This window comes from Ischnura elegans, chromosome 3 (genome assembly GCF_921293095.1).
Source record: "Ischnura elegans chromosome 3, ioIscEleg1.1, whole genome shotgun sequence".
Taxonomy (NCBI): Eukaryota; Metazoa; Arthropoda; class Insecta; order Odonata; family Coenagrionidae; genus Ischnura; species Ischnura elegans.
The window spans coordinates 131,176,277-131,196,133 of record NC_060248.1 but is presented as its reverse complement, the minus strand read 5'-3'; the positions used below and the strand labels follow the sequence as shown (position 1 = coordinate 131,196,133).

The 19,857-nt window shown below is 38.6% G+C and overlaps 1 protein-coding gene across 2 annotated transcripts; it reads left to right on the top strand.

The window, feature by feature from the left end:
* The first annotated feature begins 33 nt into the window (after positions 1–33).
* On the top strand, positions 34–18,826 carry LOC124156590 (spermatogenesis-associated protein 17-like). Of its 2 annotated transcripts, none has more exons than XM_046531229.1 (6): positions 34–268; positions 375–546; positions 5,037–5,204; positions 8,152–8,294; positions 10,701–10,812; positions 18,622–18,826. In XM_046531229.1, exons 1-6 carry the CDS (start codon positions 201–203, stop codon positions 18,691–18,693), a joined length of 735 nt encoding a protein of 244 aa, XP_046387185.1. In that variant the 5' UTR covers positions 34–200; the 3' UTR covers positions 18,694–18,826. The 2 variants fall into 2 exon arrangements, with proteins under 2 accessions (XP_046387185.1, XP_046387183.1); XM_046531227.1 differs by lacking the exon at positions 18,622–18,826 and adding an exon at positions 16,699–17,002 and having other exon boundaries at positions 35–215.
* Positions 18,827–19,857: the final 1,031 nt, after the last annotated feature.

The window sequence follows — 19,857 nt, the reverse complement described above, 5'->3', positions numbered from 1 at the left end:
CGATGTTAGCCGAGAAATCGAAACTATCGAAATCTTACGACTCGAATAACGAAAGAGAGCGGAAGGAATTTTGAAATCATGAACATACATAAACACATGTATGTTCATGTTTGAAATTCTAAACAAATGCTAACGCTTGTTATTGCCTTTTGCTATCCGAAATGTGCTAAAAAGTGGAGTATTCAGCGAATATATTTTGAATGGCTAGCATTCAGGTATTTATTGACGATATATCCCACATAAATTTATATGCACTGGGTAGGAATGAGTAAGTGTTGTCGTATTATAAATTCTCTGGATATCTCAAAATATGTACATATGGATCATTATGAGAGTCAGTCATTTCCATTTTTTATCATGTTCATAAAAAATAGGGCATCTCAAAGGGAAATTTTCAAGTACTATAGAGCTGCTAGGTGTATTCAAAGACACTTTAGAGGCTACATGACCCGACAGTATGTGAAAGTTTTAATAGCAGCTGCAACTACAATTCAAAAATATTGGAGAGGAAAAATATGCAGAAGACAATATGAAAAATTATTGGAGGTATTAAAATCTCACCCGTAAAATTTGTAGAGGTGTTTATCCCCTGCAGTGAACCAGTTGCACACTTTATTATGATTATACTTTGTTATTTTTCTTGGTTGATATCTTATAGAAATTATGAAATCTTTCCAGTTGAAGACTTAATCTGCATGCATATAAACTCATTATAGTACAATTTTCCTTCATAGGTTATAATGTTCCTATATGGTGCGGTAACCAAGTACCAATTGGTACTATTATAATGCATTATTGTGAACAATCCTTATATCTATTCAACCATGTTATGCAAGAAATGAAAGTATATTAACCCTTTAGCTGCGGGAGCGTCAAAATTTTTCTGCCACTGTGCGGGACATGAACGGGGAAGATATTTTTCCGTCGACCCCGGGCGTGTGTCTAGCAGGTAGTGGACTCTCATAATCCGGGACTACCCCCTGATGACAGACCATGAATACAATTGAGCCCTTTCTAAGAATCATAATTGGAATGAAAATATTTGAACGTTACTTTTTCTAAATTGAATGTAAATGAATTTTTCTCCTCAAATTTGGCCAGCATGACAGTTTTATGAGCGATTTGATATCAAACAGTAAAAAAATCCATTGATTTTTAACCATATTCCTCAATATTTCAACCATACTTCAGCCGATTTGAACTTTGGGGAGCATTTGGAACGTATGTTTGGATGCGGTAGGTAAAGGTAATGGATAATAAAGGTTATAATAGGCATTCTCATGAAGGTGGTCCGATATTACTCCAGATGAGGAGCTGTCGAACTGGAAAATCTGAGGAGTAAAATCATCAGTCCTGGACCAAGAAGATGATGCGGATTCAATGCCTTCAGCCAAATTGAATGGACCACCATCGCCGGAATCATTTGCATCATCCTCATCCATCTCAGTATCCCTGGAAGACACAGACACATCGGAAAAATTTCCGTCCTCACTCTCACAATCAGAGTCGAATAAAATATTGAGAACTTCATCCTGGAGAGAAACCTTTCTCCTTTTTGGCCGAGATGGCAAATTTTCACTATCCATAGTGAAAATAAATGAAGAGATTCACAAAATGTATACATTATGACTATAGTCACTCGAGTAGGTACTTGATTAGGAGCAAACGTACACCACCGAAACTCTGGAAAAACTGAGCAAAGATCAATAGAGCATGTGGAAAAGACAGGATATTCTAAGGGAAACCCATTCGGTGGGAAATCCAGAACGAGATTATAATACTCAAAGGAAAGAAATGTCCTTGGTAATTACGCAGGTGCGACAGACCCACCACCGAAAGTATAAGAAAGAATAACCAATGCTTTCAAATAAGTTTCCCGGCTAATGGACAGTGACAAGATAAAAAAATTCCTAGGAAATGTAAGGATTCATTGGAATTGTTTTCTTCATGAATGTGCCGCGGAGCGCAGAGAGACCTCTCTCTCGAAGAAGGGATAATCTGGGTAGCGGTCCCCATGGTGAGGGTGCCCAGTCCTCAAAAGACGCCTTTGTGCTCTCTGCCACTAGGTTGGGCCGAGTTCAAGCAACCGCGGAAAGGATGGCAATAAAATCCTAAGGGAAGTCTGCCAGTGGTAAGAAAATCTGGTCAAACGTAGAAAAACGTTTTTCCCGCACTCACCATGCAGAACGTTTAAAAACGTTCCCGCAGCCTAAGGGTTAATATACAGCTTTATCAAATATATATAAACTAATCAATACATTAATTTTTATAGATCCTGAGGGAAATCCTTTGATTTCTTGTTTTTGATTCAGTTTAATAAGTAGTTGATGTGAGATGTGTATTTGAATTTGTGAATCTCTTTTAAATATGTAAATATTTTCTGAATATCTTCTGTTATAAAGATCAAAGTCATAAGTATTTTTAGAAATACATGACTGTGACAAAGATGGATTGAATTGAGTAAATATGACTGGCTGATGAAATCCATGATATTTACTCAATTATGGAATTAACCCGGTAACGCCTGAATTAAAAATTTTATCCGAACTTTTTCGTAATATTCAATTTTAAAATCTGATTAATTAGATGCAAATTTAATACTTAAAGCGCTAATAGTCTTGAAGATACAGCCTGGTACGATGTGGTACCGTTAGTCACTTAAGGGGTCAAAAATCGAAATTAAATAGGCGTTAGTAATATTACATTTTAATTCCAGAATAGTTTTAAAAAATTCTATTTCGCACAAGAAATTATCAAAATTACTCAAAAATGTGAAATCGTGCTTAAAAAAGCAAAATATTATTAAAAAACGTAATTATAAATATGCTCATCAGTTTAAAACTCTCAAAATCCCAAACAAATCACAATAAATAGCAAAAAAGGTTCGTTTAGTATTGCACTACCAGCTGGTACCATATGGTTCCGCTAGGCGTTAACGGGTTAAGTCACATTTAGATATAAAGTAGGTACCTATTCAACCCAGTACCTAATTCATGATGAGGTTTAATGCAACAGTCAGTTTTGAATATTGGTGTGTGATACAAACATCCTGGTAGCAAATGAGCACTACATTCTGAGTGGTAAAAGATAAGTATGAAATCCCACCGGATAGCACATGCTGGAAGTACTCTAACTCACTTCCTCTTCCCTTCAAGTTTACTACTCTCATATTAAATTTAAATTATTCGTTATTTTACTTGCACTGGGCGCATTGAGGAAGAATGAAGATTTGCAAGTTCTGTTGGAAAACTATCTCATCTTTGGCCAGCGAAAATACTTACTCACCTGGGGCATTGGAAACCTAATTAGGTACTCTTAAGGCAGTGTCCTTTCAACTCCACACACTTCTCCCATTCTATTTTTGGAAGCAATCCGAGAAGGCCCCTTTTGGGACGGGATTTAGTTTGGTTGTCTTTGCAACCATAATTTTCTCTCTTGCCTGAAATCTTATTCCTTTCAATGGTCTCTTGAGTTTGTGGAACAGCTAGAAGTCGCAGGGGTTTATATCACTAAAAAGAGGAGCCTGTTGAATCACAGGATTCTGATCTGACACTCTCTTCATGGCTAAATAATTGACCACAATGAAAGGCTCCTCACCCGTGCCCACCTCTTCCATAATATCTCAGAAAGTCACGCATCACCACAGAGCTCACTTTGGCAGTGACCAGGTCATTTTGGCATGGAGATGGCCAATTGGAGCATAGCTCGCTCCCCAATGAAGTGCAGAAGTCTTTAATCGGGTTGTTGTTCAGCTCCTTGTTTATTGTAATGCTCATGATGTCATCACCAAAAGTCATCTCAATCTCCCAAATTGTTTTCACCCAACTATGGCCCAGTTTCTGGAAAAATTTGATGAAGAAGTGCTGCTTCAGTCATTCTGACATTTTCTTCACCAAAAGAGACTGAAGAGAGCACTGCGTACAACCTCATTCAAATCAAATCCTGCTTCCCATTAACAGAAGCGAGAAAAAAATTCAGGCATGTGCAAGGAGGTTCAAGGAAGGCTCATGCTAGCGCACTTGATTCAAATCCATCTGGATTTTTCAAAACAAAATAAGGTCAGATACTTTTCTAACAGACCTCATAGATCATTTATTAGGAATGGTAGTGGACTGCTATGTTGCATAGTATGTACCCTCAAGGGGCAAGTAGTAATGTAAGGTTTTTAAATCATCCAGCTAAACAAATTTACCTCAAGAATCATTCTTTTGAACTGATTTCACTTAATCTGCTGCCAAGCAATGAGTGCCCTGGCAAGTAGCAGCCTAAAAGACATCACCGAGCAATGACTGAGCCCTCATCCTGAAGTGGCTATATATGTAATGGTTGAATTCAGACATAGGCGGACTTAGGGGGGGTGGGGAGGTACAAGTGCCTCCCCAGAGGCTTAAAAAATAGACGAGATTTTTAATAAAAATATTAATCAATTTTATATTTTAATATAAATATTTACACATAAATAACTATCATGTTAAAATTAGAAGTTTATTCCATAGAGTGATTGTTGCATGAAGTTTTTTATCCCAAATATGAGGAGACTGTTTGCCTCTCAGTCCCTGGTGCTTCCCCTCCCCCGCCCCTCAGAAAAAATCCTAGATCAACCCTATTGAATTCAGGGGTTATTCTGCATAGCTGTTGAGGGACTATAGTCTATGTGAACCTTAGAAAGAAAAATGAGACTGCTGGCATAGCAACTTAAGCTGCATGCCTGAATCATAATGAATTGGAACTTAAGACATAGAGGATCACTTGATTTTAGATGTTGAGCCGGCAAAGCATGGCTTTCATTGTCATATTTTAGTATTTGACTTTGAAAAATTAATTTTCATTAATTATATTAATTTGTACATGAAATACTTTAAAATGCATTCATGAATCCCTTCTGAAAGTATTTGTAAGTTGTTAAAATTCCCTTCGCAGCTTATTATTGGGAATTTATTGTGTGATATTTTCATATGCATTTTTTTCGTATGCACCTTTAACATATTTTTAGTGACTTGTAATGCAATTAATTCTACCACACCAATTTTTTCAAGGCTAGTAAGGCTGAAGAATTACAAAGTGCTTATGACCAATATGCAACACTTATTCAGAAAATGTGGAGGGGATATTTATCACGTAAGCTACAATTTGACTACTACCAATATAGAGGATATGTTCTAAGAATCAATGAGATCAATAAGAAGACATTACTTGATCTAGAGGTAAGTTTATGCAGCAAATCGATAAATACTTATCTTTGTTTTTTAGTTTCTTAACCCTTTCGCTGCTGTTCTATCTCCGAAAACATTCTCCTGACGTGCGGTAAAAAGGTTAAAATGCGTTTCGTGGGCCCATTGAGCAGGTACTTCCAGGATGGGTGTGGTACACCCTCCGAAGGGTCGCTAATCCGCAGCCCTATCCTCGACGAGCTCATCCACGCAGGACCGTCTCATCGAGCCTACCAGCGGGGGCCTACCTCCCGAAAAGTACCGCTGTGACTGCAATTTCAAAATCAATCAATCAATCCGATCATCAAAATATTATTGTTTTCATCGCACTCCTGCCAATCAAGCAATCAAGCACGTCTTTCAAACGTGTTTCTACGATGAAAAATAACGATTTTGTTAACTTTGCTAAAAACGTGGCTGCGGACAACCGGAAAAATGGTCATGTTTGCAAAGTTAACAAAATCGTTATTTTTCATTGCAGAAACACAGTTCAAAGACGTACTTGATTGCTTCATTGGCAGGAGTGCGATGAAAACAATTATTTTTTGATGATCAGATTGATTGATTGATTTTCAAATTGCATTCAGAGCGGTCACTTTTCGGGAGGTAGGCTGCCTGCTGGTAGGGTCGAGGAGACGGTCCTGCGTGGGTGAGCTGGTTGGGGATAGGGTCCCGGATTAGCAACCTTTCGGAGTGCTTCGGCGAAAGTGCTAACCGCATGGCAGGGACGACGAAAAAGTACGTCCACAGCAGTCTGCCGTGCGGACGTACTAGGTACGTCCACAGCAGTGAAAGGGTTAAAGGCTCTTCATCATAATCTTTCAATAAACTACAGGAGTACCACCTCTTAACAGCTGGCACTCCTGTAGTTTATTGAAACTACAGGAGTACCATCTCTTAATAGGTGGTACTCCTGTAGTTAATTTTAAAAGATAAAATCTTCAATAAAATAAAATCTTCAAAAAAATATCTTACATAAATGAATGTTAGCAACCGGGACATACATAATATAACGCCAATATGTAGCTCTGAATGCGTGGATGTCACCATTGGCAGTGCCAAGGATTCAAGACTCTCAGCAAAAATTTTTGTGGGGCATCTATATAAGCTTTGTTTGTATACATGAAAATGATTTAGAGGCTACCTATTCTATATAAAAATCTACGAATGATTTTATGATGAGGAAAGTGTAGTTTACAGCATTATTTTCTGGTTATTTTTTTTCCCTGCTCATCACGGGGGCCTCCGTGGACTAAACTAAAGATAATGCCCCTATCCTGTGTACATATGCTTTATGCAACACAATTTTTCGGCATTTTTGGAGGCAAATTAACTTTGAGGACGAATCAAGATGATTATAACTATGATATAAGTTAAAAATCTCAATAGGCAATGAATACACAAAACCTAGGTATGATCATAGCTTTGAACAGCAATGGGTTGATATAAATGGAGTGCAGATTACTTAGAAATTTGCGAAGGGCATTGAAAAAAAGAATACTGTGTTTCGAGTCAAAACGTTAAACATACTTCCTCGAAATACTTTTAAACTGTTAGCAGGGGTGTATAATAAGATGGAGTGGGGTCAATAGAAGGTAGCCAACCCTCTCCCCTACCTTGATAAAGAATTTACCGGTGCAAAGAAAAATTTAGAACCTTAGTCTGAATAAGTGTAATGATCGAATAATGCCAAAGGCAGTGAAGGATGCATATGGGGGGCATGCACCCCCCCCCTCCTCTTGCGATTGTCTCGTATATGTGTATATTAAGTTTACATAAAACTCTCTTAAATTGTGAATGCCACTAATTTTTTTGTTACGATGAAAGTAAAGGTGGCTCAAGATGTCATTTGCACCACCTCCCGCCCTTGAGTTTTTTCTCTGTGTCCACCACTGGCCTAAGGGCATTGCTGCAGCATGCATTGATCACTAATATATGCAGTCACAAAGACAAAAACATAATGGGGTGTCTGCTTCCCTGATTTTTATGATACTACAGCTTACCTACTTAAAACATTATGTCGGCATGGGTGCATGAGAATGATCGAGAAAGGAAAAATGGAAGGACCAATATCACACGTCTGAATTTAAGGAATATTTCTGAAGTGCCTGGACAGGTTCAATGACCGCACGTCACTGAGGTTACACTCAGTATTTGGGTCAAACCAATGGATGGAGTCATAAGCAGTTCTATGGGGTGGGGGGGTACGGGGGCACATTCCTCCCCCCCCCCAGACCCTTAAAAAATATGCAAGATTTTTAATACGGTCCAGTTATCATTGCATTTGTTTTGTATTATGGGGTATTCTTGTGCCCCCCCCCCAGAACAAAATCCTGGATATGGCCTTGCAAGGAGTTGCTTATGATAGCCACTCAGGGACAGGTATAAGGGCCAGGCTCCCCTGTAAAATGAGGATACATATATTTACACCACTGACTGTTGGAGAATTCTTGCATAGTATCAACTGATAATGCTGAGCTAAATAGCTCCTACCTTTATATTATCATGACTTTTGCTACACATGTATATTGTAATATATGTGTATCTTGAACTTCTATTTGACAGGTCCCTTTTGAACATTCTATGTATCGGCTTGCCACCATGAGAATTTATGAGCAGCTAACTTTGACATTAGGCAAAAAGTGTTGAAACCAGCAGGGTTTATGTTAATATGGATTGCGTGAAAAATAAATAAACTCGAGTAGCTTCTTATCTTTTACTTTGCTCAGTATGGTATAATAGGGGTGTTGAATGGGATCCAATTCCACTATAAATCATTTCTATACGATATGTAAGCCACTCTTGCAATTTGGAGTTCTTTGTTCTTTGAAGGGAATCGATAGTTTTTCCTGATTAGGACCTATGTGTTAAGTTTTATATGCTTGTATGTGGTGCTATATCATAATTTTTGCATCCATTCTCCTTGAACTTCATGTTGAAGAACCATCGCATGGCATTGCTGCAGGCTGAAAAGAATGAATGCGAAAAGGAAGCTTCTCTATGGAAGAAGAAATTGCTGCGGGAACTACACCCCATGGTTCGAACTGCATTGGTTCCTGGAATTTTCAGCCTCCCGGATTCTCAGTAAGAAATTGAGAAACATATTCCACTTAACACTCAAACTTCTTTCACATTTGCATGGAAAAGACATCTGTCATTTTTATAAATAAAGTTAGATAACATTTCAACTTCCGCATTTCTCCGAATATACTCCCCCCCCCCTAATTTTGAGAATTCAGTTTGAGGAAATAATTTAAAAGATGCATTTGAATACAGTCCCCACTTTTCTTTTACAACGGACATTTTTGGAAAAAAAAGGGGACTATATTCAGACATTTACGGTATGTATTTTGTTATTTGTTTAAAATTATTAGTTATAAGTCAAATTGTTTTGGGTGTAAATAAAAATATCCATAAAAAAGAAGAAGATTTCACGAAACATGTACCATATTTCTCCATTTTCTCCTCCCAATTTTTGAGGATTCAGTCAGCCACTTGCCCTTGATGGAACTAACGTGCTTGCGTCTCCTTTTATGATAAACAATTCATTCATCAGCATCAACTTTGAATTAAATACTAGGGGAGACATTGCTATCATGATCATGTAAACGTAAAAGACTCATTGACTTAATTTTTAGAATACTTGATTGGAAGCTTTCATTTCTTTAACCATTGGAGGATACACTTTGAAGGTCTGTCACTGTCTGCTTGACATTCTTTGCTCCAAACATTCTTCGATTCCAAGAAGTGCACACCAAATACATTTGGGGCCAGGGACTCACCCTCATCCCTCTACCACCTTGAACATTGCGGGGAAAAAGTCAAATGGGAAAAAATGGTGCTGAGAAAGTTTACGTAGCCAGTGACGGGGAATGGGGGTAATCCGGTAATTAACCTCACTTCAATAAATTACAGGAAAGTAAATTTGACCATGTTTATTAAGATGGTAAGCGATACAGATGTTCTATGCCTCTCAGGCACAGAAGTCCTTCTCTGTTGCACTTTTGTCAGCGTCTCTCTCTCGAGGTGCCTTCCTGGCGCTCGGATCCATGTACCCTGGTGGCAGCAGCAGGTACCTCAGGGTCCCAGGGCAACGACCTCAGCCAGGTGGCTGGCCATGGTGATGGCGCTTGAAACTATGAGCTCCGCCACAGCCAGCATAGGTCTGGGAGAAACTTGGTTTCTTTTCTGATGGCATATGTATATGTCATACCTAATTTTTAAGAGGAAAATTCAAACACTTCACATCATATTACTCTTTTCCTGTGCATGGAGGATGCAGAGTACACACAGCCTGGATGGACCTGGATGGTATTTCATTAAATAATCCTGATTCAATGCCTTGCAAATGTTCTATTTAACTCTCATGCCAAAATCTTAACCCAAGGGTTAATAGAGGGTCCTCTTATCTGGACAGGCATAGGCGGATCTAGGAGGGGGGGGGAGGAAGGCACGGGGGCCCGGGGCCCCCCCCCCCCCCAGACCCTTAAAAAATATGCAAGATTTTTGACACGGTCCCGTTATCATTGCCTTCATTTTGTATTACGGGGTATCCTTGTGCCCCCCCAGAAAGAAATCCTGGAAACCCTGTGGACAGGAACTGGCCTTCTTCATATACATCCACACTAAGAGGAAGAATTGCGATATTGTTGTCAGCACAACTGTTTGTAATACTGAGAATGTTTTCTGAGTCTAGGGAAAACTATCCGTTAGTAAAGTGCATGGCATTTTGGAGCTTGGTACTGGTAAAGAAGGGTCCCTCCAGCCTAGTATATGTCGGCTCCTTCTCCCTCTGGTTCAGGGGTTAGTTGTGGTCATTATTTTGGGGGACAATTCATTATTTTCTTCAGTGCCTTCATGGAATGCAATACCTCTCTGTGGTAATGTGTCTGGTGTCCGATATGCGTAAAGAAGTGGCTTTTAGATATTTGTAAAGTATTTTCAAACCTATTAAAACAATTTTTTAGCTCATAAATTAACGTTCATCTTAGAGCCACTTTAAAAATTACCATCTCCTCAATTTTCCCATAAATTATGGGGGAGAGGAGTGGCTGGACTGCCCCCCCCCCCCTTGATCCGCCACTACTCTGGTTGGCACTGACTCCAAGATGACCTTTGTGGAGTTGCTCACATGAAACCCTTTACAGGAGGTTCTGCCTTTTCAACCGTGACTTTCACTATCTATCCTTATGAAATAGCCCGCAGAAAGGTTTGAATCCCGGAAACAATTTTGGAAGGCATTCCCAGCCTTCAGGAACCCCCTCCAAATATGCCCCTTTTCCCACAAAAAGTTCCATTGAGCATAGTTCATTTGAAACTTTTCTTTTACAGCAGTCAAACCTATTTCACTCTTGCAGGACCACATTGAAGGCTGAGATTTGTTGCTATTTTGGCCTAAACAATGCCAATGTGTACATTTATTGTTTTAAAAATAGCCTTGAGATTTTTTGGCAACTGTAGAAATTGAAATAGCTTCTTTTATTTTTTCAGTGATCTTTCAGAAGCTGAGAAGATAATTGCTTCATTTAAAATGCCTAGGCGTAAAAAAGAGAAACCAGTTGAAGAAGTGAAAGTTGTCCAGAAAATAGGAAAACCCTTCCCGGTAAGGATAAATTTAGCATTTCACATATGTGAGATTACCCAACTGAAAATTTCTGCTGGGTTCAGTGGAGAAAATCAACCGAATTCAACTGAACTCTACCGTACCCTACCGAACTCTACTGTAGCCCTATTGGTTTCTACTTCACACTGTTCAGTAGCCTACCGAAACTCTACTGGGTTCTTTAATAGATCTAGAATTAAGGTATTGCTCTTGTGATCACTGGAGAAATAAAGTTATTTTGACTATATGTATCAAGGAACAGGTTGGCATTACGACATAAAGGATTATATAACATATAACTTCCTTAGGATTTTAAAGATAATCAGGGAAATGTATTACTTGATCCATATTACATTCTCTGATTGCACCACATTTTTGTAAAAGCTGCAGATTTTGAATTAACACCAAGAAATTAAAAAAAAAATCCATCAAAAAACCTTTTCAGATGCAGAGGTACATATATCAGAAATCTCACTTTGAGGGATTCTCAAATCATTACTCAGAAAAATCATAAGGTAAATTTTAAAATCATCTACATAGATGGTTTTACTATGAATTGTGAGTTCTATACAAATGTCTCAAGTCAATTTTCACTAAAATATTATGATCTACATTGTGAAATAAGGAAGGTACATCTCAACAAAAATATATTCTGAACACATAAGAACTGGAATTAAAATATGAATAGAAGCAAGGTGCATTAAATGACTAGAAACAGTATGACATGAAATGATAATTTTAATAATTCATTCAACCTTGTACAAGTTGGGCGTAGTTGCAACATACAAGTAATTTTTATGTTCAATGACAATGCATTTACAGTCAATTTCATGAATAGAAACGCCTATTATGGGTTCCTTTCTCAAATAGGGTTTCATGTAACCCCAATTAGTCTATGGACCTACATCATTTTCTGCATTACTAAATGATTGAATAATCATGACACATTGTTTGTTGTCTTCATCACAGAATAGATTTACAATTTCTCCAATCGCTCCATGACACAGTTTGACCACCCTATCATTTCTCTTGCGAGTTTTTTTATACTCGACACTGTTAAACACTCTCGAGCCAAGCATCACCCTAGGATACTCTCTAAGAGAATGCATTTTCAACCCCATCTCTTCTATTACAAACACAATTTTTGAATTTACATTCTCACTTTGCCAACCACATCCCAAAAACTTAATTTCCCTCTCTCCAGCCATCAGCAATGGTGACATTCCCAATAGTTTATTATTATACCTCAATACTTTAGCATTAAAATTTTTTCCCTGGAGCTTGGTAAGAGATTAATGCAGTATAAAACGTTTTACAATCTGGAATGACACACCCCTAGGTCCTTTAACAAACTTTAGAAGCTGGCCATTTGCATTTTCAAAGGGGAATGCAGAATAGGCCCAGAGTGGACCCCAATCCCTGACACTAGGTGCCAGGTGCAGTAGCTGGTGAACATTAAAAGTCATATTTGGTTTGCCATAAAGAAATTGTACTATGTACACATTGCATATAATCAGGGAAAAAACCCCTTACAATTTTTAATTCTGGCATATTTAGAAGAGATGGCCCTTTGACACCTTTCACAATACTTTTTAAATCTACTGCTTTATGCTTATCTCTCTCTCTCTCCATCTGTCTTTCAGTCCTAGATTTAACACTCTCTCGTATTGGGTATTTGACCTGCCCCTCCACCCTATCCCCACTATGGTAGCACCAACTACACCCAAAATAACTTAGTCTTTTCCAGCCCTTTCCTATGTGTACCTATATATACCGAATATGTACCTATGTGTAAAGTCTTTTCCAGCTTCGTGTACCCTTCCTTGGAACTCCTTCCCTTACCATCCGTCAACCCTTCCTCTACCCACCATTAAGGGTAAAGGAAGGGTAGAAAAATCCTTCGTGTACCCTTCCTTGGAACTCCTTCGCTTACCATCCGTCAACCCTTCCTCTACCCACCGTTAAGGGTAAGGGAAGGATAGAAAAATCCTTCGTGTACCCTTCCTTGGGACTTATCATTTATAACTGAGGAAAGCATATCCTCAAAGTGCCTCCTCAGCTACTTTCACCTGCTAAAGAGCATTGAGTTCTGTACAAGAACGTAAGCAGTCTTTGAATCGTACCCTCCGCCCCACGAAGTATAAAAAAAACAATCATTTTCCTTCATAAAAGAAAACAAAATATTGAAAAATAATGAATTTAAAAATATTTCTTAAACTATTGAAGTTTTTTCGATTATGAAAAATGTTTGAATTAGTTGAAAGCCCATTACTTAGTATCCTGTTTTTCAAAAATTTCCCCACCCGGTTTTGGACCCCCTCCGAGCAAAATTCCTGGCTACGCCACTGTACACAATAGATTCTATAATTGTGTGAAAAAAGCTCATTTAGAAGTTCTTTCATTCACAATTTTAGGATGTAACCTATTTGTGTGGCTGACAATGAGACATGGCGAGAGTGATGTTTGGTATTTGTATGCCGATCTTATTTTCTGAAACGAAATAGGTAGAAAAAAAGTCACAGCTTTCTTCCACATAGACTCGGGTGCGAATCTGATCTTAAGATTTTGTAGTATAAATTTTGTTAAGAAGCAACGCCTCACAAGTACGTCATCATCCTCTAATGTGTGGGTTCCGAGTTCAAGGCTGAGTGTAGGCCATTTTTTTTCTGTCTTATAATTTTAGAAATCACTGTTACAACTCATCCCCATTAGTTTAATTTAGTTGCTTAGCGATTTTTTAAATTTTTATGTTAATTTATGGATTTTTAGTTTTTATATTGGTCCTACCCTTCATTGAGGCTGGCCAAACCCTTCCCGTACACTCCAGGAAGGAGAGGGCCTACCCACCAATGTTCTAAAATACCCTTCGTGTACCCTTGCTGAAGGGTATAGAAAGGGTACACCTATCCTTCCTGTACCCTTCATTGAGGCTGGCCAAACCCTTCATGTACACTCCAGGAAGGAGAGGGCCTACCCACCAATGTTCTAAAATATCCTTCGTGTACCCTTGCTGAAGAGTTTAGGAAGGGTACACCTATCCTTCCTGTTGTATAGTGTGTTATCTTGTTTTGTATTATTGTTCTTTTGTTTGGTTGATGTATGAACCTCCCAAGAGAGGGAGTCTTAGTTGTTGTTCATGTGATCATGAACATATGTATATTCATGCATGTGATCTAAAGAAGAGATCTGTATCACAAAGTATGAGATGTTTTTTGTGAAAGATTCAGTAATAAAACTTGGTGACAGCGGTGATGGCTTCGCCAGTTGGAATGTTGGCCGCGTTAAGCACTATTGGGGGCTGGAGAGAACATGAAGAAATTCCCACTCTTTAGCAAATTTCTTAAACATTTCAGAGTCAAAACATAATGCCCCATCTGTATACACAACCATGGGAATACCATGCCTAGCAAAGATCGATTTCATTTTCTCCACCACCGTAATAGTCCTTAAATTGTCCAAGGTAGTTACTTCAACAAAGTTAGACAGAGCATCAACCACTACCAAATAATATTTTTGATAGAGTTCAAATATATCACATCCTACTTCTGACCAAGGCAATTGGGGTAGTTTTTTGTACTTCAAAACATTTTTTCACCATATCATCATGAAGCTATCGAGACATCTTCGGGCCCAGAAAATCACTCACCTAGCATTTGTCCTCCAGAAGCAGGTGGGCCAATAAAGGTCAGTTAGTGAGACGGGGTAAGGATGAAACACGTTTCGATTGTTCTCGTGTAACTTGATATTTACCTTCGAAGATAATATCTGTGCAGTCTCGGAAACGAGAAAAAACCTAGAAGCATGGGCTAATGGAGAGCCGAGGATGGCTCTGTGAAATCTAAAACGCAGTTACTTTTAATGTAGTTATTATCCTTCGATGCTGGGATTCCCCCGATTGTAATTCAATCTTTTGGGAAGCGTATTTTGCCATAAAATTTTCTACGACTGAAATTCGGTTGCATAACCCCTACCAGAGCTTTTAAACAAAATTGTTCATGAGTAGGACAAGTGTCGCAGTGCAACGGCGCATGCGAAGCAGTGGTGGCTTGCCTATAAGGACTCTCGGACGCAGCCCCTCCCCAAGATTTGAAAAAGGAAAAACATTAAACACCCATTCATTTGTAATCATGCATCTATTGAACAAGGTGTTTTTTCAATCGCATACATCGAACATATAGGAAAAACACCCAAAAATAGCGCGAGAAGTTCGTATTTGTAGCCGTGGAGCGCTGGCCAGAACGTCCGAATCCAGCACCATGCAGTTATATGAAGTAGTGATGGGTCGATCATGAACGATTCGATCAAAAAGATTGAATCACTAGGTGAATCAAATGACTCATGATTCATTTCGTTAAACAAGTCGATCATCAATCATCAATCACTCCGACTTCCGGTTTCATATCAATCATCTCGGTTTCCGGTTTGATTCAAAATTTGGAACGACCGATGCATGAACATACGTATGTTCATGGACTGATGCTTAATCTCTTTTCGTCTGGGCAGAAATAGTTGTGATAAAATTAAATACTATGTTATGAAGAACTGAATACTTGTGTAATCTTTTTCTTAAATGTTTTCCAGCAGTTATCAGTATTAATAACACCAATACACGTAAAAGGAAAATATTAAGATGACTCCTGTAGGAGAACGTTAAGAAGTAGAAGTTAAAGCTGGTTATATTTTATTGTGCCGTTCATAAAATTATCCTGCAGATCAGATTCATGCATTGTGTGGTGTATTTTGTGTTATATTTTGATCAACTATAGTTAGAAATTATTTTATTAGTGTTAAGAAACTGCGGCAGTTTCGCCTTCCCAAATATTTTCATGACACTGCTTCCTTCATTTTTTCAATCTAATTTACTCATCTAGGAATTCACAATTAAAATAGTCTATGAAATGATAATATGGATAGCAATCAGCGTTACCAATGCTCTTCGCAGATGAGGCAGTATTTATTCGATTATTCAAAGTGATTTATTACATCCATTGATTGAGTCTTTTCGATCTTGATTCCTTTTGAGTCTTTTCGATCATGATTCCTTTTGAGTCTTTTCAATCATGACTCCTTTGAGTCTTTTCGATCTTGATTCCTTTGAGTCTTTTCGATCTTGATTCATTTGAGTCTTTTCGATCATAATGATTGAATCAATTGATTGAATCATTTATGTGACTCGAGTCAAAATGATTGAATCACTAAAATGATCGACTTTGCCCATCACTAATATGAAGAGTGGTAGTGGTGGGGGCTGCTGGTGTTATGACGCATCTAAGCTTGTGCCTTATGGAAGTCTTGGGACGCCGCCCGAGCATGCGCAGAACGATCTTATCTAATGAGTTGACATCGCCGTGCTGCCCGACGACCGTATAATCTTGGTGTTGCAGTGTTGCCTTGTTTTTGTGACCAGTTCACTTAATATGTGTAAATTGCTTTAATGTAAATACGCCTAGTTGTAGTTGAGTAAACGAGTTAGTGATTGTTAGTGTTTTAGTATTAGTGATTGTTTTGTGTATTAGTGGTCTATAGAATTCCTGAAAAACTCACTAAAACACACAAAATATTAAAATATTTGGACGCCCCGGTGGAGTGTGCCCCTCCCAGCATTTGACTCACAAGCCGCCACTGATGCGAAGAGAGGATCACAACGCTTTCTTCTCTCCTTCTAATGGGAAACTGCATTCACTGAGGCGATAATTTAAATTTTCAGATCCAGATCCGATACACCTGCAGCGAATTCGGATCCGAAGTATCCAGTAAAGAGCAACATTCGCGCTGATTTGGATCTGAGGTTTCCGATTCGACTATCCCTAGTTAGAATATAAAAATGTTTTTAATAGGAAATTTATAAATCCATAAGAAAGTTATTTCTCTCATCTTCTATTCCAGGGCCCATTTTTTCCATATGAGGAGGTTTTAAGACGTAAAAATGCAAAACCAAACAATTGAACAACTGTGCATTGAAGAAACAAGCTTCTTTTAGAAAGAATTATTTAGTTCCAACAGCTCTAAAATATGGGATATAATTCAAAGATATGAATGGCATACATTATTAAATATTTTCTTTTTTATTACATATCCTTAACGATTATCTATGTGCAGGAAAACTAGCAAATAGCAAAAAAATGACAAGAAAACGTGTACTGTCAATTGTATTTAAATCCAATATAAAATAAAAAAAATCAAAATTCAATGCCCACAATGCTTGAAAACCAGAAATTGCCAATGCGATGAAGATTCAATGTATTCTCACAATTTAACTTCTTGCCTCTTTTTATGAAAATTACCTGAACATGAGCACCCTTTTAAAAATTCTTGGGGAAAGGTTCTAAGTCATTGCCTGGGTAATTCGATTTTTCATTAAATGTAATCAATTTTCAGGAAACTGATTATGAGCAAAATATTTAAGATACTTAATTGAAAAGAGGCAAAATGAGGCGCATGTGGAGGCCCTTTCTTAAGTGGAGAAAGTGAGCGTACCTTTTACCATGAGGCAAATGGCTGCAGGGAATTTCAAGGGCAGTGTTTTATTCATTAGCGCTACTGCTCACTAACATGATTCAGCAAATTTAGCTGTAGCAATTATTTACATTAAATACCAACTCGATGTGGCCTCTCTGAGACCCATTATCTCTTGCGTTGCTGTCCTTGATGGACCAATTGCCTTGGTGTTATGCTCTGTTGACAGGTCTAAACACCTATCACCACGAACAGAGGTAAATTTGCAATGGGAATGAAAGAACTTGGATAGCATGGTGGCTGTGCAGTGGCCCATGTAGCCAAAAGTGAGTGTTTTTATTCTAGGCTCTGGGAAATATTTATCTACCAGTAACAATTAATGTGAATTCCACTGCCGTTAACGCAGCAGGCTAAACTTGTTTTGTGTTTTTGTTTGAAACTATTTTAAATATAAAATGTATATTATAAGAATCAATTTTTGGGCAAGAAGATAGGAAGCGAAATGAATTAATAATGAAAAAGGACAACAAAGGAAATGTTGCATTATGCATAGCTCAACCTGCCATTTTCACCTTGAAGGTAACTCCAAAGCTGAAAACTTTGTGGGTGTTGGTTAAAATCGCAGCGGTGACAAGAGATTTTTCAGGTCTTGCCCAATCGTTGCTTGAGTGCTTTGCAGAGGGCACTTCAAGTATAACTCTCATAGCTCATTAATGAAATGCGAGGCGTGGATGTGTGTGATAGTATATTGTTCGTTGTTGTTGTAACCCCCGACGTAAAGGCTTAATTAATTGTGCTACGCTCGGGGGTAATTGAAATAAATGAATGAAAGTAAGATCATTTTACTTGTGTTTCAACTACGATATGTCCCTACAGGGGCGCAGCTAGGAATTGAGGCTAGGGGGGGTTTCAGGAACAACTAATACTGGAGAGATAGGGGGAATGGAATACCCACCAGGGGTGCGGGGGGCCCTCCCCCAGAAAAATTTAAGATAAATGGTTCAAAATGGTAAGTTTTACGACCTTCTGAGGGATATTTTTATAATCCTTACATTATTCCATAAGTAATATTAGTCCAATTAAGTAAAATGGATTAAAATTCTCTGAGCTCAGGGGTGGGGGGTTTATCCCCCAAAACCCCTCCCCTCGCTGCGCCACTGTGTCCCTAAATACGTCTTCTTCCGATGTGGAAGTTGATTCACATGCTTTATGCTCGTCTGTATTCGTTTAGTAATTGTTTGGTCAGCGCAGCGAGAGTCAAAAGAACCCATCCCGTTCCCAATTTCCTTCCATCTCCCTGTATTGACCCCTCATCCCGCGGGATGGATCCCTCTCTCTTTCTTCTCATTCCAGGTGTGCTGGGAAACTTCAAGAAGCCGAGATGACCGAGGATGTATAAGGCCGACGCGTGCCAGTGGCGGATAAATGTGGGGGGCGCGCGTCCCCCCCCTTGAGGGGTCGCCCGCATTGCCTAGCATTGCAGAACCACAATAATAACTTTTTTTACCATAAGATGGTATTGTCTTCTATATATGCGTATTATCTGTTTAAATAAAACTTTGCATGAGACCTAATTATTTGTAATTACGGCAAAAGTAGCTCAAGATATCTTTTGTGCCCCCCTGAGTTTTTTCTGTATCCGCTACTGACGCGCTGGGAAAGAGGTTCAACACAGTTGTGCCATGTAATCTCTCCTGTAATAAAACATCATTGGAAGAACATCGTTGCTTCTCTCATTGACAAAGAAAACCCAACAATGATGAGGCCACCGAGAGGGTCCATCGGATTTAGGATGGCGGGTCGACCTCTAGATTTAGGGGGGGTCTCGGTTGCTTAAGCCTGATAATAACTTAATATCTTCAATGAATTATTTCGGGTCAATAGCGACTGTATAGTGTGCATAAAACGACGATTTGAATTAATTAAGTTCCAAACAACATGAAATATCCATCTGTATCGCCGAGTCTCTTAGCCTTCGCGTCGCGACGCGTCGCGGAGTCGGGACGTGAAACGCGATCGAAAAATTGCGTTCATTTTTGCAGCTGCAATATTCTTTAGCTATCTCTACTGAATATTCTAAAAAAAATTGGAGAACTACTATTTCTCAAACTAAAGATAATGTCTACTTTGTCAGGTTTTGCCATAAAAATGGAGCCGCCATTTTGCGACATTATGCCACATCCATATCAACCAAATTATTTAAAAATAATGGAATACGTAGATAAAGTACCATACTACTGGAATATAATGTTTTTTACTTCATTAAAATCCTTCAAAAACTCTACGAGCAGCTTAACTTCTAAACTTTTCGAAGAAAAATGAGATCGGGCGTGTTTTTGGAAATTTGGTTGTGCTTGATCCTCTGTATCTTAGCAACGGATGAGATCTATGAATAATGACTAATTGTTTCACGATCATCAATTATTTTTGAGCATATGCGTCAAGTTTTAAGCCTCTATTAAAAAAAAAACGCTATTTTGGACTTTTTTCCGGCTTCTTCCGATTTCGTACCACTGTGCAGCGGGAGGGATCGTGTGATTAAGAAAAAATGATCACTAGAGCGATCACTTTTCCGGTCGCGGAAAGCGA